Source organism: Harpegnathos saltator, unplaced genomic scaffold (assembly GCF_003227715.2).
Source record: "Harpegnathos saltator strain DR-91 unplaced genomic scaffold, Hsal_v8.6 scaffold720, whole genome shotgun sequence".
Taxonomy (NCBI): Eukaryota; Metazoa; Arthropoda; class Insecta; order Hymenoptera; family Formicidae; genus Harpegnathos; species Harpegnathos saltator.
Window position 1 is genome coordinate 135,677 of NW_020230561.1, and position 25,289 is coordinate 160,965.

General features: G+C 33.5%; 1 protein-coding gene across 4 annotated transcripts in view; it reads left to right on the plus strand.

Annotated features, from left to right (window-relative positions):
• The window catches only part of Tusp (WD40 superfamily protein Tusp), an 86,005-nt gene that overhangs the window by 4,489 nt on the left and 56,227 nt on the right, over positions 1–25,289 (plus strand). Inside the window, exons 2-4 of one of the 4 annotated variants that reach the window (XM_019841837.2) lie at positions 15,409–15,473; positions 24,452–24,634; positions 25,182–25,289. In XM_019841837.2, coding sequence (XP_019697396.2) covers positions 15,438–15,473; positions 24,452–24,634; positions 25,182–25,289 — 327 coding nt within the window. In that variant the 5' untranslated portion in view covers positions 15,409–15,437. Of the gene's footprint in view, positions 1–6,009; positions 6,079–13,230; positions 13,870–15,408; positions 15,474–24,451; positions 24,635–25,181 lie in introns of those variants that run through there. The other 3 variants (XM_025305880.1, XM_025305881.1, XM_011142543.3) reach the window with 3 other exon arrangements.

Here is a 25,289-nt window from a genome sequence, read left to right on the forward strand (position 1 = left end):
TTGCTGTAATAGATAATATGCAATAATATACATATAATATATATACAATAGTGTCACAGACCACTCGTACTACTTGACTTTTTGTAAACGTGACATTTTAGAGAAAAATATTTCAGACAAAAGTTGTATGGTTTTTAAAGGGGACATATAACAACTATATTTTTTGTTTATAGATGGCGCTACTTTCGAGATATTCATTGATTATTACTTTTCTTAAATGGAAACCCCAATTTTTTATTATATCATCTGTTTTTACGAATTAATTTTAATAACTTATGTCTGAAATATTTCTTTATTTGAGATATTTTTTGAGATATTAAGGAAAACTCGATAACTTTTTCAATATTTACGATATCTCGCTGTTTATCGGAAAGAAAAATAATATTAGACTTTTTTACTTTATTTGATTTCAAGATTATCATTACAACAGAATATTATTAGAATATTTAGAATTATTTTAGAATTATTAGAATAGAATATTACAATAGCATCCTGACTTTTTTTGTTAATTTGACGATTTTGAAATTTCCAAAGGTTAATAAGTTAACAAAAGGTAAGGTATTATTGTAATTGTAGTATATCGAATTTATTGAAAATCTTTATTTCCCCTTATAAGATTTTATAAACTGATATTTTATAATATATAAAAAATTATATAAACAAATTTTCTGTTTACGACTGTATATATGTTTTACGTAAATTATTTAGTAAATTATTGAACATAAACACGTTTATATCTTTATAATAGGTTAAAGAATTGTGTTCTAAATAGATTTAATGAACTTATTTCACTCTCTAGATAAATACAAAATACAATTAAATGATTAAAAGGTGTAACACCTAAACAACTAAATGATGATTTAAAAATGATTTAAAAATAAAAATATTTCATATGATATAGGCTTTTTAAATGTTAAAAATTGAGATGGCCATCAAAGCAAATGTTTCTTCTATAAACGTAGTTATATTAAACACATTAAAAATAATTATAATATATTTAAATATTGAATGTGATGTTAAAGTTTTATAGTTGAAGTAAAAAAATATATATTTATAAAAGTATATAAAAAAACATGTAGGATGTTTGAGAAATTTTGGACCAACTAATTTATATAAATAGAACATAGGTAAAATTAAACAATATAAAAAAACCTCCGCAAAAAGTGTCCGTTTTTCAGTCCCCGATTTTTAAGTTAAATTTTATGCGAAATAATAGCTCATGATAAGACATTAATCACAAAAAAGTTTTACATTGAGCATATGATTGGTTTCAGAGATATAGAGGGTCAAAATGGTCACTACCTACTAAGGAAGTTTGACACTAATAACGTTTTATCGCACGAATTTTTGCAAAATTCAGTATCTATAGGTTCTTTGCTTATTACGAATTCGATGTCAGATTAAAAAAATTCAAGATGGCGGATGTAATATAGCGGACACAAATAGTGAAACAATTATTTACTTTTATTAGAACTGTTATGTTGTGGTTTTTTCGGCTAACTGATTGCGAATTTTCTATCAGATTTATATTTACCTTCAGTGTAGGCAAGATGAAAAAGTTATCCAGCCAATTAAGGCAAGATAAAAATGTTATCCAGTCACTGAAGGCAAGATGAAAAAGTTATCCAGCCAATGAAAGCAAGATAAAAATGTTATCCAGCCAGTGAAGGCAAGATGAGGAAGTTATCCAGCCAATGAAGGCAAGATAAAAATGTTATCCAGCCAGTGAAGGCAAGATTAATTGTTTCGAATTCACTCTTTGTGAATAGTTATGGATACATTACAGATTCCAGCATTAGGTATATGCACTCCGTTATACTGACCATATCCGAGGTATCAGACTATCGTCATAACGTGGCTACAACAGCCGACAGTACGAGCGTCACTTTCGCACGTACAATAATATTCTCTTATTGAGTCTCATCCGGATTTGGATTTGTCCATGAAAACAAAAATGTGATGGTGTTTCCCGCTACGGTACCGTAATTTCATATAAGCTTCAATAAATAAGGGATCTTCAATTACAATTCCATAGTTTTCATAATTAATAGTAGCAGATCGGTGTCTAGGGTTTGGTTGAAACTTGTGTACGAGGAAGTTTCCTTCGTTTTGATGTTCAGCATAGTATGAGATGGAATTATTGATCTGATATGGACCAAGACTGAGATAATATAATATAAATTTAGCTCAAGCTGAGGGAACCCAAGAAATTGATTATTTTCCATATTATCTATTGTTATATAGTGAGCCTCAAGGTACGGTGATCTAACTTGGGATAGATTATATTTTTCCACTATCACTTTCAAACGATTTGGAATGTTTACTTGAGATTTCATCACATTTGCAATATCTTCGTACATTCTGTTACTGACGATAGATTTGTGAAATAAGTTCAATAGTGTAAATGCTATTAAAAGAGATTCAAAGTCGTGAATTAAAGTTGTATTATGAGCTGGTAAAGCAAAAATTTTGAATTTGTTCTTTAATCGAGCAAAAACTTATTCAATTACCCAACGAATTTTGATGACAAATCTCGAGTTATTTGCTTCTAAGACGTCAAGTTGATCAAGTTCGGGACAGTAAACTCGCAATTTTTTATCATCAGTAAGAAACTTTATAACGTCTCGAAAACCTCGATCAACCAAAATGACGTCGTCTTCATGAATTGTGTTCATTTTATCTTCAAACTTGTTAAAGCAATCTTTTAATATAGTCACATCATTGTGATTTGCATCAAATGGCCCAAGAACAAAAAGTACCCTACCATCAGGTGTACATCCTACCATAGGTTTTACGAGTGGCATTTTTTTGTTCACTCCACAATTGCTTTTGTCCTGAAAAATTCTTTGATTTTTATGCGAGTTTATAAGTAGCGTCAAATATACTGCAAGCTTTATTATCCAAAATATCGAAGAGCATTTCCGCCATAGGAATATTGTGATTGATTAATACTGAACGATTGTTGTTGTTAACGAATTTCGGAACTAAATTCTCGAGTAGATCTTTTCTTGCTAAATACATATAATTAGCAATCGTTCGTTCGCTAACTCCAAACAAAAAAGCTATTATAATTGTTTATTGGAGAGAGAAGTACGTAACTTACACAAGAGAACACCTACATATTTCGGATTATTTATCTCAATAAAGCTGCAGATTTATTTGAATTGATTTTTATTATAAGCAAACCAAGTTTTAAATGTATCATTATCAATAAAATCGAACTTGTCCATATCAAAGACCACTTATTTTTCTGTTTTTGATCCTTGGAAATATTCGTACATAAGATCACTAATTAATATTTGTTCTTCAGGTATAACTTTTTACCCTTGTTTGACGAGTGGCCAGTAGTTACTAACGCCTACATGTTCATTATACATGCGAGCATAATGTGGAACAAAGAATTTGTAGTTTATGACTAGATCATAGCGAATTTTCTTTGGAATCAAAACTAAGTTATCTATATTCTTGCAAGAAAATATATTCGTGCATCGATTGTGAGAACTGAGTCCTTTTCTATGGATTGATAAGTCAGGTTCATTAGGATCGATATTGGTTGAGACGTGTGGTGCTTTACTTAATTTGTAGCACGTTTTACAGATTTTAGTTTTTGCTGGAATACTGTCGATTTCATTTAATTTCCGTTTCTTCGCGTTATAAATCCTTGTAAATTGTTAATAACAACCAATGGATTTGAAATATTCTCAATAGAATAGAACTTGTCATGTTTGCTTCTTTTTCTTTGCAACCTAAGTAAACGGTGAAAGGCATGGTTGAGCTAAGAAAAATGCGTCAAAAGATTAAGTGTTTAAAAAATTTTAATCAACTAATGATTAAAAAAAATTTTCAACTATAGAAGATAGTAATGATAAAAGACAAGAAACTAAATCGAGATAAAGAAAATTAATACAAAGTAAAAAATAATCAACTTAAAGTGATGTAATTATACAAGAGCTGATAAGAATAGATTGCTTATTTCTCTTCAAAATGATCAATTCGCAATAATATCGATTACAAGTTGCTGAGAAAAGGCAAACAGTATCAAAGCAAAACAGTGCCAATTCGGAAACCTGGTAGGAAACACACAAGCGACGCACTGTATCACGTTGTACGGAAACAAATGAAATGTCATGAGCACCTTCAACTATTTCGGAGAGTTTTCATTTTTTGTGAAGAATTAAACATTCTTGTTTGATAAAGAATGTAGTGTTTTTCTCTAATTATAATATTCAATACTTTAAAACTGATAACTTCAGAACTGAATTTTTAGATAACTTTTATATTATTGGATATAATGATATGTAATTATAAAGAGTCATGGAAACTCCAATGAAAAAGCACGTCTGCAATGAAAAAGCTTCTAGATATAATAAATAAAACTATCATGTTATCCTTTATGTGTCATGTAACGTATCAATTTGAATTTTATATTTTTTTATGAAAAAACAATAAAAAAAATATTTTTTCCACTCAAAAATTATGGTTGAAAAAATTACTTTCGAAAACCTAATAGAAAATTCGCAATCAGCTAGCCAAAAAAAAAACCACAACATAACAACCGGAACAACATAAGTTCCGATAAAAGTGAATGATTTCACTATGTGTGTCTGCCATGTTGCACCTGCTATCTTGAATTTTTTAAATCTGACATCAGATTCATAATCAGCAACTCAAAGAACCCATAGATACCGAATTTTACAAAAATTCGTGCGATAAAGCGTTATTAGTGTCATATTTTCTTTGCAGGTAGTGACCACTTTGACCCTCTACATCTTTGAAACCAATCGTATGCTCAACGTAAAACTTTTCTGTAATTAATGTCGCATCATGAACTATCTTTTGGCATAAAATTCGATTGCAAAATCGAGAACTGAAAAACAAGCAAAAAATCGACCCTTTTTGCGGAAGTTCTTTTCCAAGAATCGTAATACTTATTGAGTTATTAATTAAAATGTCTGAAGGAATGAGCACGCGAGAAATGGTAGGTCGGACAGAAGTATAAAGACAATAGACAAGACAATTGACTTATTTCTGAATATTCGTAGCAAAGACAATCAGTTGATTATATGAAGTGAGTCAACACAGGAGATCCTTTCCTCGTTTTCAACGACAAGACGTACGACAAAACGCACCAGCTATTCTATAGTTATGCACTAAACACCCAGTTTCATATAACTTTTGCACTATATGTATAATCACTTTTCTCAACGGATATCGAGAAAACAATTTCGCGCGGATATATGTAGGTCGCAAGATACTGTAAACATCTTTTGTTTATGATTACGTCTACGACAATAATTCGACGGATACGTCTTCAGTCGCGTGAAATTGTTTGATATGCGTTGTGCTCCTCCGCAACAAAAAATGAAATTTGCTCCAGAGAAGTACACCAATATGATTATCGCTTACGAACCGGCGGATGAAAATGCGACAGCTCGCATTTATGCGGAACGATTTCTCGGGCGTGCATGACATTCATCGAGAAAAGTAATTTTACGTGCAAAAGTTACGTAAAACTGAGTGTTTAGTGCATAATTATAGAACAGCTGGTGCGTTAGTGCGTCTTGCCGTTAAAGACGAACAAAGGATCTCGTATATTGATTTGCTTCATACAGTTAATTGATTGTCTTTACTACGAATATTCAGAAATAAGTCATTTGTTTTGTTTATTATCTTTATACTTCTATCGAATCCGGCCTACCGTTTCCCATGCGCTCATTGGCCCAAACATTTTAATTAATAACTCAATAATTACGATTCTTGAAACATTTTATATGACTTTATTGTTCAATTTCACTTGTTCTACTTTTATAAATTGGTTGGTCCAAAATTTCTCAGATACTTTTTATACCCACTGAGTCGAAATCTCATCTCTATACTATATTGATAATAAAGAGCCATCTTTAAATTAGGAATTATTTAGCTCTTAATTGATATTAAATTGTGACTCGTTTAAAAAAACTGTGGTTCATTCAAACTAATATGATAAAACTATATATTCTGCTTTAAAAGCAATGCAAACCGGAGTCTATGTTGTCCTGCGATTTCACAAGGAATGTCTGAGTGCGCTTTATCGTCTCGGTAGGTTCCGACAACTTTTCCAATATTAATATCACCAGCTTATAATTCTGAGAGTTCTATCTTCCGAGTTTGCATTTGTCTTCCTTCCACGTATTATCATGTCATGTTTCGCATGACATGATTCTCAGCTCGCACAATATCCTTCCGGTTTATTTTCCCTTTTTCTGCACTCATTTCAAAACATAATAATAATAATTATAATATACAAATAAAAATATAAATAAAAATAATTATATAATGGAACACATTAACGGTGTTTGTCTATCGTAAATTCACGAAGGACACGTTGTGCTTGAACGTTTAGATGTGACATACCAAATAGCACAAACGTCCGAAGAATGTTCTAAGGATGTTTCGAGGGCATTCTACGTCCTAAGAATGTCCTAAGGACATTCATCAGAAATTTTGTACTGTTTATGATACCTCATATGCTTTGTACATGAAATTAATATTAGCGCCAGTAGCGAAATAAATTGAGATTTTTAAGATGTCCAAGCAATGCTACTTAAATGAGTTCAGATACAGGTGTAGTGCTTATGACTGCAGAACTCACATTTTGTATCTTCACCATGTATACTGATATCTTTTGTTCCCCCCGTATCTCTTCAAAAGATTAGTTTGTGAAATAATTGGAAGAAATTTAATCGTACATAAGCGTCGTGGCTGTATTTTATCTTTAATAGGACAAATGAAACATTATTTGGTTTTGTATCCGGCTAATATCGCATCTATCGTGCATTTATTATAAGGTTGCATTGAAAGTTGCTGTTCATATGTAGATGGCTCTAGCTGTGTATACTGTGTGCAATGACAAATGTCATTTTGAAGTGTGAACATTTCCTATTAAAATTCAGTCATCAGACGCCATCCTTTGCTTATACAATTGGTTTTCTATAACCGAATTACAACGGAATGCGATAAATTGTTTTTCCAATATGTATTTCTACACTAATTTGATTAAAAAAAAAGTACAGCTGAAACTCATCGATTGTTTGCGAAAACTTATGGTGAATTTGTCCTATTGAAAACAGTATGTAGAGATTGGTTTTGATTATAAAATAGTGATTGTGATGTTCGTGACAAACAATGGCCAGGTCAATCAAAAATGTTCAAAGATGAACAATTGCAAGCTCTATTGGAAGAAAACCCTACTCAAACACTCAAAGAATTGGCTCAACAGCTTGAAGTCAATAAATCAACCATTTCATGACATTTACAAGCCATAGGAAAGATCTAGAAAAAAGGGAAATGGCCGCCACATGAATTAATCGAAAATGCCATTACTAATCGTTTGGACATCTCGATTTCTTTATTTGCAAGACATAAAAGAAAAATATCTTGTGATATCATGATCGGTGATGAAAAATGAATCTGTTTCGACAACCTGAAACGCAAAAAATCATGGGTTGATCCTGGTCAACCATCAACGTAGACACCAAAGCGAAATATCCACAGTCACAAAGCAATGCTCTTTATTTCGGGGGATATGGAGGGTGTCGTATATTATGAACTGTTGAAATCGAACAAAACAGTCACCACCGAATGTTATCGACAACAATTGGAGCGTTTGAATGATAATTTGATGCAAAAACGACCATCAATTGCATCAAATCGCCAAAAAGTGATTCTTCTCCATAATAATGCTTGGCCCTATGTTGCTATAGCCGTGAAACAAACACTGATGGAATTCTCCTGAATGGAAGGTTCTCCGGAGAATGCATCCAACATATTCTCCGGACCTGGCCCCAAGCGATTACCATCTGTTCCGATCGATGTAACACGAGAAGATACACATTTCCATAATTATGGAAAAGTCAAAAACTGGGTTGCTGGATGGATTAGCTAAAAAGACAGACTGTTCTTTCATCGTGGAATTCAACTTCTGCCGGGAAAGTCATGGCTTCCGAGGGCAAATATTTTTATTGATGTATTCACATATTTTGTTATTGAAAAAAATACCTAAAAAAACACAAAAGATAGCAACTTGCAACCTTCTAATAGTTGTTAGGTAACAACTCACGCATAATACACAACTCTCTTCTAATTCTATCAGATGGAAAATATTGTTTTTTTAAATGTAAACGAGGCTTAGAAACATATATCATGGAGATTCACTTATTGCTTACTTTCTTATATACAAGGTCCTCGAACTTTTTCGGCTGACCTGGACGAGATTTATCATCGATACTGAAATCATCATTTTTGAAACGTCGAAACCATTCTTTGCATGATTTATCGGTGGGAGTACTTTCACCATAAGCTTCTACGAGCATTCGATGAACTTCAACGGCTGTTTTCTTCAAATGAAAACAGAAAATGAGAACTTCTCGGAAATGATGCTTTTTTGACTCGAATTTCGACATTTTCGAATCAGATAAACACGATGTTATTGTTACAAATCCAAACGTTTATCAACTGAATATTATTGCCAGATATCAAAACTAAAAAATAAAGCCTTTTGCAAACATTAGAGGTTAGAAAATTACATAGTACAGCAATTGACCGCCAGATGGACCGAATTAATTCACACACCTAATAGATCTGAAAAGATGGGCATTGAAGGCTAAAGAGGATTGCCTTCCAAATTATTTAAGGTTTTATCGAGATGGGTGCACAATTTTAACATACGTCATGGAATCGTTTCGAGAAAAATAAATAATTTTGTGACTCAAACACGGTTGTCAAGTAGAATCGACTCTCACAAAAGGCTTCTAACTTCGTAAACAAAGTAAAATCAGAGATTCGTGTAATAAGAGAAACCAATGTCTATAATTCCGATCAATCGGGTTTCAATCTCGAAACATATGCTGGTCATACACTTTCCTTAAAAGGATCATTAAAGGTTGAATGTGTTGCTTAATTTCTAAATTCTTTAACCCATAGTTACACAATACAACCAATTATATCTGCAGATGGCATATTGAAATCTTCTTTACTGATAGTCTTGCAAGAAACAAACGGAGAATTCGGCATGAGAATGCATGAGAACATGCATGTTAGTTGTAATTTCCTACTCAACAATATAACTGTTATATAACACATGTGTTATACACATGTGTTATACACATGTGTTATATAAGAGTTATATTGTTGAGTAGGAAATTACAACTAACATGCACGTTACATGTAATATTGTTTGCTGGGTGTATATCATATATTCAGGCTATGGATGAATTTTCTGACGCATTTTTCAGATTTAATTCTTTTGTACAATTATAAGATTACATTTAAGAAACAATATTCTGAAAATTCAATCGCTAATATGTAATCAGTTTTCACCCCCGCGTTTCGGGAACATGTTTAAATATGCTTGATGGAAAAGCGGTTACATTTCAAATAAACCAGATAAGTGTGAGATGCCTATTAATTACTGTTTTAAAAATGTTGGAACAGATTGTAATTTGCAGTGCAATAAAACGTGCATCGTATACAAAATCTCTCTGCATATAGTACTTTTTTGCAACACAAGACGGAAATTTGCCACACTATTGTCATGTATATGTGAAATAATAATTATATAGGTTATTTATCTTTCCCAGTAGACTTTATCTTGAGTTTGTTGGCCGTATAGACTATATTATTCCCTTGATAAATCGACGTACATCATATCTTGCTTTCATTGGCTGGATGAACTCTCCATCTTGCCTTCATTGATTGGGTAGACTTTCAATCTTGCCTTTATTGATTGGATGAATTTTCGGTATCATAATTTTAGAATTTTTATTGGGTGAGTGCAAAAGTTCGTGCGGAGTTTCAATAGATGGAGTTATAAGTGTCATAAAGTGTTGTCATTAATACTTCCATCTACATATTATATAACGTTGGAAAGGTGACGTCTTCAGCTGTTATTAAAAAAAAAATCATTTGTTTTCATACAAACTGCTTCGAGAAATATCACTTTAAAAATGAGTATCGATAAGGTGCATTTACGGCATGTTATGTTTTACGAGTTTCGGAAGGGAATAAACGTTGCCGCAGCCGTAAAAAACATTCAGGATGAAGCACCAGCTAAACGAACTGTGGAAAAATGGTTTGCTAAATTTCGGCGCGGAGAATTTAACCTTGAAGACGAGCCACGCTCTGGTCGACCTTCTGACATTGATGACGATGTTTTGCGTACTTTAGTGCTCAATAATCCATGAATTTCAACAGAAGAAGTTGCTACAGCACTAAACGTTGACCGATCAACCGCTTTTCGGCGTTTAAAAAAGATGGGATTCGATTTGAAGCTCGATATATGGGTGCCCCATTTGCTGACCGAGAAGAACAAAATCAAGCGAATTTCTGCAGCCGTTTCTTTACTCGGGCGGCTCAATAACGAGTCGTTTTTGGATCGACTAGTGACGGGCGATGAGAAATGGGTCCTCTACAACAATGTTCAGCGCAAACGGACATGGAAACAATCAGGTGAGCATGGTGACGCAATGCCAAAGGCCAGTTTGCACCCGATGAAGGTGATGCTCTCTGTTTGGTGGGATTGCAAGGGCATAATCTATTTCGAGCTTCTCCCCGCTGGCGAAACGATTGATTCGGACAAGTACTGTCGCCAATTAATCAATCTGAATCGAGAAATAAAAGAGAAACGTCCGATTTTGTCAAATCGCAAGGGAGTCGTCTTTCATCACGACAACGCCAGACCACACGTTTCGAAAAACGTTTCGAAAACACGCTGCGCAAACTGAAGAGCCTGAAATGGGATGTCTTAATGCATCCACCGTATTCTCCTGATATCGCACCATCTGACTATCACTTGTTCCGGTCATTGCAAAATTATTTAAATGGAAAAAACTTTGACTCTTTGGAGGTCTTAAAAAACGGCGTCTCTTCGTTCTTCGAATCTAAACCGCGCAGTTTTTATGATCGAGGCATCCGTATGCTGCCAGAACGTTGGGAAAAGATTATAGAAAACGATGGAGAATATATCATTGATTGAATAAAGATTTTTGTTTGCCTAATCACTGTGTGACTTTTACTCACAAACTCCGCACGAACTTTTGCACTCACCCAATATATCATATTCGGATTCAACGATCCAAAAAAATCTTAAGATACCGAGTTTTATGAAAATATGTTGATTTTTTAAAATTAGTATCCGCCATATTGGATCCGCCATTTTGAATTAAAAAATTTTGATATCATATTTGGATTACCAAAAAATCTTAGAATATCGAGTTTTATGACCATCAGTGTTACTTTGTGTTAACGCATTTTTGTCCCACAAGGTACAATTTGCCTTCGACAGTCAAGGGGTTAAAAAGCGTTTTAAGCAAAAATAAAAAAATGGATTTTCAATATTTTTCAATGCTTTATAAGAGAGCAAAGTTTCATTCCGATTAGTGAATGACAATTGGGTAGTGTTACTTGGGAGTACCTTCTTTATGGTATCACTTCCACTTATAAACTGTAATGTTCGTATAATTTAAATATAAAACAATATATATAGATGGATTTCGAATGAAATATACTAACTTTCTTATTTATATAATGAATTTGATAAATTAATAATTAAGTTTGACATGGTTATTTTGTTAATTGTTAAAAATATTTTTTTATCTTAATCAAGCTTATTTTATTTTTCATAAAAAACCGTACAATTTTTGTTTAAGAAGTTTTTCCTATCTGCAATAGTTCATAGCATAAAGGGGATACAACTTTGAAGGGCAGTTTTATCTCTTAAACGTGAGTCATTGCCGATAAAAAATATAGATTTCTTATTTTTGACTACTCTACAAATATGTCAAGTTTCGTCGAAATCGGAGACACACTTCGCGGATGTTCCTTATACATTATAATTTGCTATATAGCTTTGATGTTGCTTTTCGTGGAAGTATAGTGTAAACGAATTTATAGTTCTATTTATAAAAAAAAAGATTCGACCATTAATCGATTCCAGAATCGATATATGAATTTAATATTAAAAGAACTAATATTAAATAAGTTCAATATGAAATTTTAGATATTACATAAATTACACACATAAATTACAAATTAAATTACAGATCGCACAACATAAATATACAGGGTGGGTGGTTATAAGTTTACAACCCGAAGTGTGAAGGTAGATTTAGTTAAGACAAACATAAAAGTCCCATACCGTTTTGCGAGATTCGTAATAATTATCGAGTTATTAATGACAGAAATCTGAGGAGTGGGAGCGCGCCGACATAGATGATTGGAGAAGCGTTGCAGCTGCTCAGGCCTCAGCGTGGCCCAGTCGATCCAGTAACTGTTGCCGATGCGTGGCGAAAGGAAAGACAACACGCCGCTATTCGTTGTTTTATCTCGCCGGACCTACATTTCACCGCAGCTTTATCTTATGTTCTTGGATGAAACTACATTTAAGAATAATAGAGAACCTAATAGATACAATTGTCATTATTGGTTAGATACTAATCCCCATTGGCATAGACAAATAGACAACCAACATCGTTGGAGCATCAACGTGTGATGTGGTATCATCAATGGCTTATTGGCCCAAGCAATCTTATTGGTCCATATTTTTTTGAGAAAAATATAAACGGAGAGAACTTCTTAGCTCTCCTGAGGGATGAACTTCCAGTATTACTCGAAGAAGTTGATTTGTATACAAGACTAAGAATGTGGATTCAATTAGATGGAGCTGTACCACACTATTCCAGACATGTCAGAGCTTACCTAAATAGGCGCTTCAATGGCAAGTGGATTGGACAGGATGGGCCTGTTGCATGGCCGGCATGATCTCCTGACATTACTTCTCCTGACTTTTATTTAGGGAGGTATTTGAAAAATGTATACGAACAAGCACCAACCACTAGAGAAGACGTGGTGGGAAGAATTACAACAGCTTGCAGAAACATACCATAAGCTGTATTATTGAAAACTGTTTAACATTTTCATCGAAGGATACAATTATATATTCGAGGAAATGGAAACGTTTTTGAGCATTTGTTGTAAAAATGTTTCTGACAACTCGTGAGAGGTAAGGGGACTCACGTTAATCAAACACCTCAAAGGGAACAGAATTCTACTGCGTCCACGTCGTTGTTCCTGGATAAAAGTAGCTAAAAGTAGGATGATTCGAATTTTTTGATGCATAACATGCATAACTACAGAGATTTGGATGAAAAGTTGATTTGACTTTGGAATGATCCCTAAAAGTCAACTTGACCTCATAACATGACAATTATACAAGATATCGTATTTTAAGGTTGTTTGAGATTCGATCGAGCGGCGTGTTCGGGCTGTCGGTGACGGTTATAATTTCGGTGTTTCCATTTCGTGACCGCTCGGCACGTGGCTCGCTCGTGTTCCGGTGTTTTGCTGTCTGTCACACTCCTTTTGCGTGATTTCTTCTTGCCGCAGATCATTCGATGTCGGGCAACCAATCAACAACTTCTTTTGCGTGTTGCCTAACCGCCGTGATTTCGTACAGGCTCACGGTGATCGAGCAATTCCTTTCGCATCGCGTAATCGAGCGGATTGTCGCAATCAGTTCTTTTTTTTACCTTATCGCGTACGCCTGCTGTATTTCGCTCGCAGCCGCTCGCGACTTTCGTGCATCGTAGCCAGTGACATCGGTGCGTTACGGTCAATATACGTCGTCATTGAAATTGGTGTTATTGTCGGACGATCTACTCCACCAATTGTTTTGAGAGCGGTGAATCGCGGTCGCGATCCCTCCTACTTCTCGCGCAAATCGTCTTTCGTGCTCAAGATCTCCGCTTCGGAAAGACGCTAACTTAACGCTCGGCAAGATCTCCGTCACGTCGTTTGAAACACTCCGAGGGCCCCAAGATTTCCATCCGATTTTAAGTATACCGCTCCCAAAATTGTTTAAGTGAATCGCCGTCATCACGACTTCTTTGTATATGCGTTAGTTGATATTGGTTGGTGTTTTTGCATTAAAGTCAAAATACTGCTTTGAAGCTTTATAACTCGGAAAGTACCTCACGAAAAAACATTTGATTATAGTGTTTTGGAAAGCCGTCGAAGTCAGCTACAAAAATGTGCAATACAAAATATAGTGTTCCATTTAAAAAATTAAACATGACCTTCATGTGACCTTCAAATAACTCTTCAAGGTTAAACCAATGATACCTTTTTATGGCCCCTTCGAAACCATATAACTATCGTCTGAACCATTTTTGTCTTAAACTTATGGATTTTGAAAGATTTCAGTGCGTAGATTAAAATGGCCTACCCTGTATACATAGGGTGTCACAGATCACCCATACCAGTCGAATATCTCGAAAATTGAGTGCGGCAGACAAAAATGTTTCAGACAAAAATTGTAGGGTTTCAAGTAATGCATTACGTAGTAATATCAGTATGATCTTGAAGAGTTTTGTCAAAGTCATGTAAAAATTAACTTGAAGTTTTTAAATAGAAACCTCTATTTTTCATTCCATATTCTTATAGCTCTTGTCAAGACGTTTTCAAAATATTACCTACTTTGGTCTTTTATAGGAGCTATTTCTAAGATATAAAGCTTCAAAATTGACATACCGCTGGCATTCACATTATTTGATGTACTTCGCAACGAGGTTGCTCGGTCGGATTTGTATATTATAGTAGCCTTAAAAAGGGCTAATTTTGTATGTGGGTGTGCGCGCACGCATGTGTGTGTGTGTGTGTGTGTACGTACAGGATGTCTTATAATTCGGTCCGAAGATTTCATGAAGACATAAAGCAGATTAAGACAAATATAAAAATCCTATATCGTTTTACGATATTTATAATAATTATCGTGTTATTAATTATAGAAATATCTGACAAATATCTCACGAATAAACATATGCCGAGATAGTATTGGAGGAGCATTTCATCTGTTCGTGTTATAGCGTGGTCTAATCGATAACAACACTGTCGTTACGCAAGTATAATATACAGGGTGTCCTAGAACAATTGTTACAGAGCTCGTGGAGACATGGAACGGGTTAAAATAAACATAAAAGTCCCGTTTTACAATATTTATGATGATTATCAAGTTATTAATGACAAAAATCTGAAGAGTGGGCGCGCGCCGACATGGATGATTAAAGAAGCATTGCAGTCGCTCGGATTACAACGCAGTTCGATATAGCAACCAGTTCCTGCACACAGCGAGAAGAAGAACAATACGTCGCTACTCGTGTCTTATTTCCTATGTTTAAATACAAAAGATCTCCTAATAAAATATAATAGAATACAAAATATCTTGTAAAATATTTAGTTTTTGGAGATCTTATCTTAATATTTTTATGCACGGAATAATGTAACGAATAAATCGATTGATATAAAGAAAACGTATAATTTTTCTTAAAAGAAGATATTTTGCATATTACATACATTTTCTTTACTTTATTGTTTTAGACGCAGTCCTATTGCAAGTGTTCAAAATAATGATCTTGAGCATCAATGCATGCTATAAAGCAAAGGTATGGAAAATATTGCGTTTCGAATTTTATTTGTATCTATTGTAGAATATCTTCTTATATACTTTTTTCTCATATCTTCCTTAGATGTTGCTAATTTGCAATATATTTCTTGTTTTAATTTGTTTCACAAATAAAAATTCAAGGGTATTAAGTCCGATGATTGCGGAGGCCATTTGTGTATTATTGAACGGCCAACCAACGATTTTTAAGTGTTCTATTAAGAAATTGTTCATTCGAATGTAATTGTTCATATAGAATGAATAGGACATCTATCTCGATGATACCTTGGTGACCACATAAATTCTCGTATGTTTAATAAAATCTACTAATAATTTTGATAAAATTTATATTATAAATTGTTTATATGCGGCTATTCCGATTGATATTCCATCAATAAAATATGGGCCAATTTTTTGATTATTGATGATTCTACACTAAACATTTACAGACCAAGATTTTTAATGATTTATCTCTCTTAACCACCATGGATTTTCAACTGATTAATAGTGCATATCTCGAAGATTAACTTGCCCATGTAATTTGTAATGATAATAGTTGTTTGTAATGATAATTTGTTTATAGCGATAGATATGAGTATATCAAACTTTAAACCTAGAATCTTGAACTTGTCGCTAGGCACAATAGCTGTCATATAATTGTAGATTAGGTCATTCTGAACAAAAAAGTCCTTTATCATTTTGCAAATAAGTATGCAAAGTTTCAAGTTATCAATTAAAAGAGCTTCTAGATGATCATTTTCAATCATTAATAACTATTGTGATTTTTGTAAAATGGTACCAGGCTCTTCTTTGCAGTTTGATCTGATTAATTTTCACAATTCGTTCTCAAAAGATCCCGGACACCCTGTACAAGCTAATTGCCTCTCTCATAACTCGGTGACATTCACCATGAATGAATATTATATTAATTTTTTCCGCTTTTATGTAATGCATTATGAAATTTTAAATAAATTTACGAACTTATATTTTAGTCAGTGGTAAATGTTAGACTAATATTATTTACGTAAATAGTATTCAGTGTAATGCAATTAAATGTTTGTTTACATACCCATAATCATAATACATGAAGAACATTTAAAATTTGTTGGTTCTATAGCATGTATGTTCTATAGCATATAGATACAAATAACTCAGTAAATAAAATTGACTAAGAATAAATTTGATCAGTATCTTATACCAAAATCATAGCCATTTGTGTCCACATTCAACTCATGTTTTGGCGACAGAGCCTGTTGATATGATATGATGATAGATTGACGACAGAAACTGCATAGTTCTTGCCACCAAACTGCATGCAGGAAGATCTGCTCGATTTCTGCTGTTAATCTGTCGTTAAACTACTACAAGGTCTGTGTGGTTTTTGCCGGAAATTTGTTCGCATTATCTATTAGCAGGCTCTGTCACATTTCTAGCTGCAGTTTAATAACATAATTTGATGGAATAGATCCTATGTTGGTTTTGTTGCCTTTTTAGTACCAAAATTTATAGTAGATTCTGCTCAGAATTTGTTTGATTATCTGGGTTAGAGGTTTGGCTATCTGAGAATTTTCACACACAATATTTTCTATACTTAATCGCTTTATAGCATGCATTAATACTCAAGATCATTATTTTGAACATTTGCAATAAGACTGCGTATCTAAAGTAATAAGCTAAAAGATAAGGTAAAAAAAAGATATGCGTATATCTAAAACAACAAGGTAAAAGAAATATAATATGCAAAAGTATCTTTTTTCTTTTAAGAACAATTATACGTTTTCTTTACATCAATCAATTAGTTTCATTCTTCTATGCATAAAAATATTGAGATAAGATCATTAAAAACTAAATGTTTTACGAGATATTTTGTATATTATTACAAAATATGTTAAATTCAAATATAAAATATTTCGTAAACTATTCCATTTTTGACTGTCTTTATAACTATTTATGTAGAATATTAGAAGCAATCTATTAATATAAAACAATTAGGCTAGTTCCATACATAAAATTAAAATTGACTTTTAAATTTCCAAAAATGTCTTCATTTACAAAAAATACATATATTATCGTGATGTTCCCCTTGAAATCATGCAATTTTTATATAATAAGGTCTTGTTTTAGATGTCTCAATCTGTATATATTTGCCACATCCATCTTGAATTTATTTCCGTTATTTTATGAACATTCCAGTTTATTTCTTCGGAGAGAAGAATACTCGGAACTGTTAATTCTCTATGAGATTTCTCTTGTTATATAGGGTGGGGCAATAACTATTAGGACCTTAAATATCTTCGAATCTATAAGACCCAAAGGAAGATTTGTGTAACCAAAATTGCACGGCACGAAGAGGGCTATCATATAGCGATAATAATTTTTGTTCAGGTGGAGGCGCTTCGGAGATACCAAGGTCATCTTCATTTTTTTAAATGGGTCCGATATGTTCTTTTTCCATAATATAATAGAGGAGCTTGAAACAAGTTCAGAACTCACGACACAAGATCATTGAACAAGATTTAAAGTAAAGAAAAATCGATAAAAATACATTTTTATTATTGAATGAAATTTACGTTTACAAAAGATGTTCGAAGTGATGGCCATCATTATCGATGCAAGACTAGATTCTTCCGATCATTGATTGGCTTGCTCTTTTAATAACGTCAGAAGTTATTGATGTTCAGGCTGTAATAATCCGTTGTTGCATGTCTTGAAGTGTAGTTGGTTCTTCTTTGTAGACCATGTCCTTTAGGGTTCTCCATAAAAAGAAATCCAGCGGTGTCAAGTCTGACGAACGAGCTGGCCACACTAGACGACCCCCACGTCCAATCCAGCGATTTATAAATTTTTCATTGAGTTTATTTCTCGCAACCAATGAAAAATGAGCTGGGCATCCATCGTGCTGGTACCATGATTGTTCGTCGCGTAATTAAAGGCAAATCTTCTAATAAAGGACCTATTGTATGTTCTAGAAAATTAGCGTAGCTATTGCCATTTAGATGTCCGTCAATAAAATAAAGACCAACAATTTTGTTACCTATGATATCACACCACATTTAAAGACCATTGCCTCTGATATTCGACCTGCCGTAGCCAATGAGGATTTTACACTGCCCAGATATGCATGTTATGCAAATTAACGTTCCCGTGATTAGTAAATGTTGCCTCATCAGTGAATAACACAGTATCGAAAAATGAGTCATTGTTTCGAATCTGATGTTGAGCCCATTGACAAAATCTAACACAATTCACAAAGTCCATCCCATGCAATCCTTGGTGAAGGCTAAGATGATATAGATGAAATATGTGACGGTGCAAAATGCGGAGTACGCTCCTCTTACTGACATCAGATTCTCGTTCAATTTGTCGCGAACTAACATGAGGATTTTGACCAATCATTGCAAGGACACCAACTTCATTCCCTTCATGAGTTACTCTTTTTTCACGTTCATTTTTACGAGTATTTAAACTACCAGTTTGTCTAAGCTTATGGCACACATTTTTAAATGTTTAACACGAAAGCAGAATACGATTAGGATATCGTTCAGAATACAAAATTCTTGCTCGTACTGAATTTTGTTGACATTCACCATAAATAAAAATCATGTCAACTTGTTCTCCAAAAGGATACATCTTGCACGATTGACTGATTTGTCGATACTAATTTTGTCATGTTTACTTTTATTACTACGGTGAACTTATTAAGATGTCCTTCAAAGAGTGTTTGTTTTCATTGAAGTGATAATACGTGAGTATCTATTTTCACTGCTGAAAGACATCTGAACAAGTTCTCAGGATAAACTAGACATGAAAATGGATTGAAATAAGATTAAAATAAAAAGAAAATCAGTCAATTATGCACAATATATCCGTTTGAACATCTTTTGTAAACGTAAATTTCATTCAATAACAAAGATGTATTTTTATCGATTTTTCTTTACTTTAAATCTTGTTCAATGATCTTGTGTCGTGAGTTCTGAACTTGTTTCGAGCTCCTCTATTATATTATGGAAAAAGAACATATCGGACATATCATTTAAAAAAATAAAGATGACCTTGGTATCTCCGAAGCACTTCCACCTGGACAAAAATTATTAACGCTATATGATAGCCCCCTTCGTACCGTGCAATTTTGGTTACACAAATCTTCCTCTAGGCCTTATAGATTCGAAGTTATTTAAGGTCCTAATAGTTATTTCCCCACCCTGTATATACGTTTCAAAAACTAAGTGCATGTTAGATAACTGGTGAGAGAAAGTGAAAAGGATGTATAGTAGAAGTATGTACTGTATTTTTTAAAACTGGAAGTATAAATTTCCATGTTAAATGGAATTGCATATCGTTGTCTGTTTAGATTATTTAAATATTTGTAAATTAGATATTTTTTACATTTTCGAGAGAAGGAAGTATCGTTTTGGCTAAAATTAAGTATTAGATAAAGAAATAGTATTAGATAAATAATATAGATAATAATATTAGATAAATAGTATAGATAAATAAATAGTATTAGATAAATAGATACTCTTACAGAAAAAATACTCAAATATTGAGTATCTACACTCAATTATTCGAATTTACTCTCAAATGTAGTTATATAGTATATTCAAATTTCAGTATATACACTAATATTTGAGAAATTCGAATAATTGAGTGTAGATACTCAATATTAGTTTTTTCCGTAAGGGTAGATAAATAAAGTTAAGTGTCTTGTTTCTATGTGATGTTCTATTAATATAAATTGTGTTAAATATTTCAGCCTGACTGATGTGTAATTTGATGTTTCTTTATATGAGTTAACCATTTTTCTAGGTTCTCCTACATAGATTATACAGGATGTCCGATAATTAGCTATCAACATAGCTGTCAAGACAAATATAAAAGTCCCATACCGTTTTGCGAGATTCGCAATAATTATTGAGTTATTAATTACAGAAATCTGACGAATGAGCACGCGAGATAGATGATTGGAGAAAGGTCGCAGCCTCTTGGGTTAGCGTGGCCTAGTCGACCAATTGTTGGTGGCATACGGCGAAATGTAAGTACAACGAGATAAAACAACGAATTGCAGTGCGTTGTTCTTTCTCTCGCCGCGCACCGCAACAGTTGCAAGATCAATTGGGCCGCGCTGTGACCTGAGCAGATGCAACGTTTCTCCAATCATCCATGTCGACGTGTGCTCACTCCTCAAATTTCTGTCATTAATAACTCGATAATTATTACGAATCTCGCAAAACGATATGGGATTTTTTGGTTTGTCTTAACCTAATCTACCTTCACACTTCGGGTTGGTAGCAAATTATCGGATACCTTGTATAATTATCACATGTATACGTGTGTGTGTATTTGTTTATGTACGCATGCAATACAATGAATTTTATAAATTTCTAATACGTTTAGTGGAGATATATTGTTCTTTAGATTATTAAGAAAATATTCTATTTTTGTTGGAGGTTTGTACCTGGTTTTTATATTATATTTCGTTGATATTCTACCAATTTTATATACAACTTCTTCTACTTGTGGTACAAGGTAAAAGAAAGTGATTGGTATTTTTGAGACTTTTGTTTATTTTTATGATATAAATTATTCTTCAAACGTTATTCTGTCTTAGTTTTGTTTTGGTCTTTTTTTTATAGTATGGTTTGTTCCGCAAACATTATTTTGTTTTGGTGTTTCTTTAACATTGTCTATCTTGTCCTTTTTTTTATCCGTTTTATTGGAGCGTACATTTTAATTTGTTAAGTTTGCTTTAAATGCTAGTCCTAGTCGTAAGTAATGAAGACTTTGCACATCTTACAAAAAATAAGGAAAAAAATGGACTTCTACTTGTAAAAGAACATATTTCTTATATGAAAATCTGTATCTCCCAAAGGAAGATGTTAAAAAAGTGTCGATTTTGGCCCCAAGGGAAAAGTGATTGGAGACCTTGAAAAATCATTGTTTGGGTCCTCAGATGACAGGAAATAACAATCATTTATCCGACCAGTGATAGGAACATTGCAAGAATGGCCTGAATATAGTAAAAAGTGCCACTAGCCAAAAACTTGCAATTACTGATTATTTTAGGCGAGTCATATCTCCGTGCGGTTCCTTATAAGTAATTCCTATAACGGTGCATAGAAAGAGCAACTTTAAATTATAAAAATAAAGTCATTGCTGCGTACGGTACAAGTAAACGCACGGAAGCACACTCAGTAAGAGCGTGCTGCGCCTGACGCCGCGTCTCTGGTCATCGGCATATGGCGGATTGTTTTTTCGTATAATGTATAATAACACTATACATTCTCATTGAGTTCTCAATGAAACATTTCTTTTGTTCTTGAAATTGTATATCACCGAGTGTGAAGCAAGTCAATACGACACTTTCTTATCTATCGCTTAATTCTTCAGAATTATTAGGTCGTTAAATATGAAATGTCCAATTTCCTTAAGTACTAAGTTCGACAGTCGATATCTCTGACACTTCACCGTTATAGTTCTTGGTTTTTTTTTCTTGTGAAGGTACATCATCACTCTTTCAAACGCATGTTTTAGTTTGTGATTATCTTTCGAAATGTCTTTGTTCGAAATGTCTACAGCAATCTTTGCGTAACCATGGATAAGCTAAAAATTCGTGTTATTTTCGAATATGAGTTTCATCGTGGAACCAATGCAGCGCAGACAACTCGAAATATCAACGAAGTGTTTGATAAAGATGTGGCTAATGAGCGCACAGTACATCGATGGTTTGAGAAGTTTTGTTCTGGCGATTTTAATCTTGAAAATGAGTCACGTGGGCGACCCGAGACCAAGGTAGATAATGATGAGCTGAAAGCTGTAATGGAAGCGGATATATCTCAAACTACGTGTGAATTAAAAGTACGGTTTAACGTTACTATTCCAGCGATATTGGATCACTTAAAACAAATCGGCAAGATAAAAAAGCTGGATAGATAGGTTCTGCATGAATTAAACGAGCGTCAGAAGAGAAATCGTCTCGAAGCTTGCCTTTCTTTATTATCACGACATAAAGGCAAACCATTTTTATATTGTATTATTACGTGTGATAAAAAATAGATTCTTTTCGACAATCGCAAGTGTTCGGCACAATGGTTGGATACAGATGAAGTGCTGAAACACAGTCCGAAACCGAATATTCACAAAAGAAAGCTAATGGTGTCTGTTTGGTGATCCAGCATTGGTATTGTCCACTACAGCTTCATGAAACCTGGTCAATCGATTACAGCGGATGTCCACTGTAACCAACTGGACGAAATGATGAGGATGCTTGCGATTAACCAGCCGAGATTGGTCAATAGAGACAGACCAATCCTCTTGCAAGACAACGCTCGACCCCATGCCGCATAAACAACGTTGCTCAAATTACAGCAGCTAGACTTTGAAACTCTCTGTCACCATATTCACCAGACCTTGCACCAACTGACTACCATTTCTTCCAGGCATTGGACCACTTCTTGCAAGAAAAAAATATTCAATTCTCAACAAGCTGTGGAAAACACCTTCCGCGATTTCATTGTCACTCGCTCTTCTTCAGGTTTCTTCGCTGCTGACATGAATAAGCTACTGTTAAGATAGTAGAACCGTATCAATAGTTTAGGCGCATACTTTGATTAATTTTACTATTTCTGGTTTGAGATATAATAAACCAAACTTTTGATTCGAAATCGGACATTTCATACTTAATGACCTAATACTTTTATATATTATATACTCGTTTATAATTTTAATTCTGACAGTTGCAATTGATTCATATTACTATTTTTACTCACACATGATTATATATTTGTTAAAATATCACCAAAAAGTGTCAAAGTTTGATATTTTCAACATATAACATTTATAGCGATATCTAGTTCTTGTAGTCAATTCCTTTTATAACTATTGGTCAGTAACTCAATTTCAGAGGTATATTAAAATAACATATCCACTTCCGCCATATCCATTTCCTCAGAAAAATATTTATTATGCCCAAACGTTGCTCTAATCACTTGAAAAAAGACCGTGCACGGAATATCATGAATCTATAATATATAAAAGTAATCTGAAGAATTAAGAGACAGATAAGGCAAAGTGTCGTTTATTGACTTGCTTCACACTGGTTGATATGCAATTTCAAGAACAAAAGTAATTTTTCATTGAGTACTCAATGAGAATATACTATAATGTTACTATAGAAGAGCAAACGGTCGCCATACGCTGAAATCAGAACCGCTGAAATCAGAAACGCGGCGTCAGGCGCAGCGCGCTCTCGCTGAGCGTGCTTCTATACGACTAGTGCTGTATACAACAATGACTTTATTTTTATCATTTAAAGTTGCTCTTTCTATGCACCGTTATAAGAATTACTTATAAGGAACCGTACGGAGGTGTGATTTGCCTAAAATAATCAATAATTGCAAGTTTTTGGCTAGCCAAAATCAACTTTTTTTAACTTTTCCTCCTTTCTTAGAAACTTTTTCAATTCTATTTTAATTTTTCTCTCGTCTCTCTTCTGATCTAACTTATAGAATACATTAAATCATATAATATACGGACAATCATAAATGATATATTCACAATCAAATTCTATCCAATTAAATCCAACAATAGACGGAAAAATACTAGAAACTGGTTCTACAAAGTTTCCCTCTATTAAACACTTTAACAATCTTTTTAATAAAAAATATCAAATTTTTTAAGTAAAAGTTTCCCCCTTGAAACTATGTCCTTTTCACGCTTGAAACCATATTCTTTCCAAATATCCTAACTATGTCATTGATCCTACACAAATCTTAAAAGAAAGTATTATTTTGTCAAATTGGGATAAACTTGTCAACATGGCATAAAAAACTCCAAAAATTCGTACAATTCCTCAATACACAATATTCAAATATGATATTTACATCTGCATTATTATCATAGATTACATCTACATTAAAAAATACTTTAGCCATAATTAGCGATTTTCAGTTCTACCACGTAACATTTATTATATGATCGCAGGTGATACTCGTAAAATGGAATGAACCTTACCAGAAGTTGGCCACGTGCGACAGTTCCGGTGTAATCTTCGTCTGGATCAAATACGAAGGACGATGGAGTATAGAATTAATCAATGATAGGAGTACTCCTGTTACACACTTTTCTTGGTCCCACGACGGACGCATGGCGCTCATATGTTACAGAGTAAGCATTAGTTTTACAAAGTGACAACAATGATTTTTTGACACGAATAACAACATTCAAATATTATAAAGAGGCGAAAAAGTCTCTGCTTTCTTTTAATAAATTGGTCATAATGAATAAATATATATTTTTTATTGATATCGTTGTTCAGTTAAAAATGCACTTTGGTCGTGTTGCGCTTTAAACGCATTTTATTTACAACTTCACTAAATAATAAATGTTCCACGTGTTTCTCCGAAGAATCATCTAGAACAGTGATTTTCAACCGATGTGCCGCGGTACACTGATGTGCCGTGAGAAGATTTAAGATGTGCTGCGAAAATGTTTAAGAATTTTAATTATTATCTTTTTATTACAAATTATAACATGCATTTTGTTTGTGTTAATAAATAAATCAAAAAAGTAATTTTTTATATTTTTTTTCTAATCATTATAATTTAGGTATGCCGCGGAAGTTTAATTATAGGTTCATGTGTGCTATGAGATAAAAAAGGTTGAAAAACACCGATCTAGAATGACGTAACAAAGAATGTATTATTTTCTGCAGGATGGTTTTGTCTTGGTGGGCAGTGTAGCTGGTCAGAGGTATTGGTCGTCGATGCTCAACGATAAAGCAACGATAACTTGTGGCATATGGACTCCAGATGACCAACAG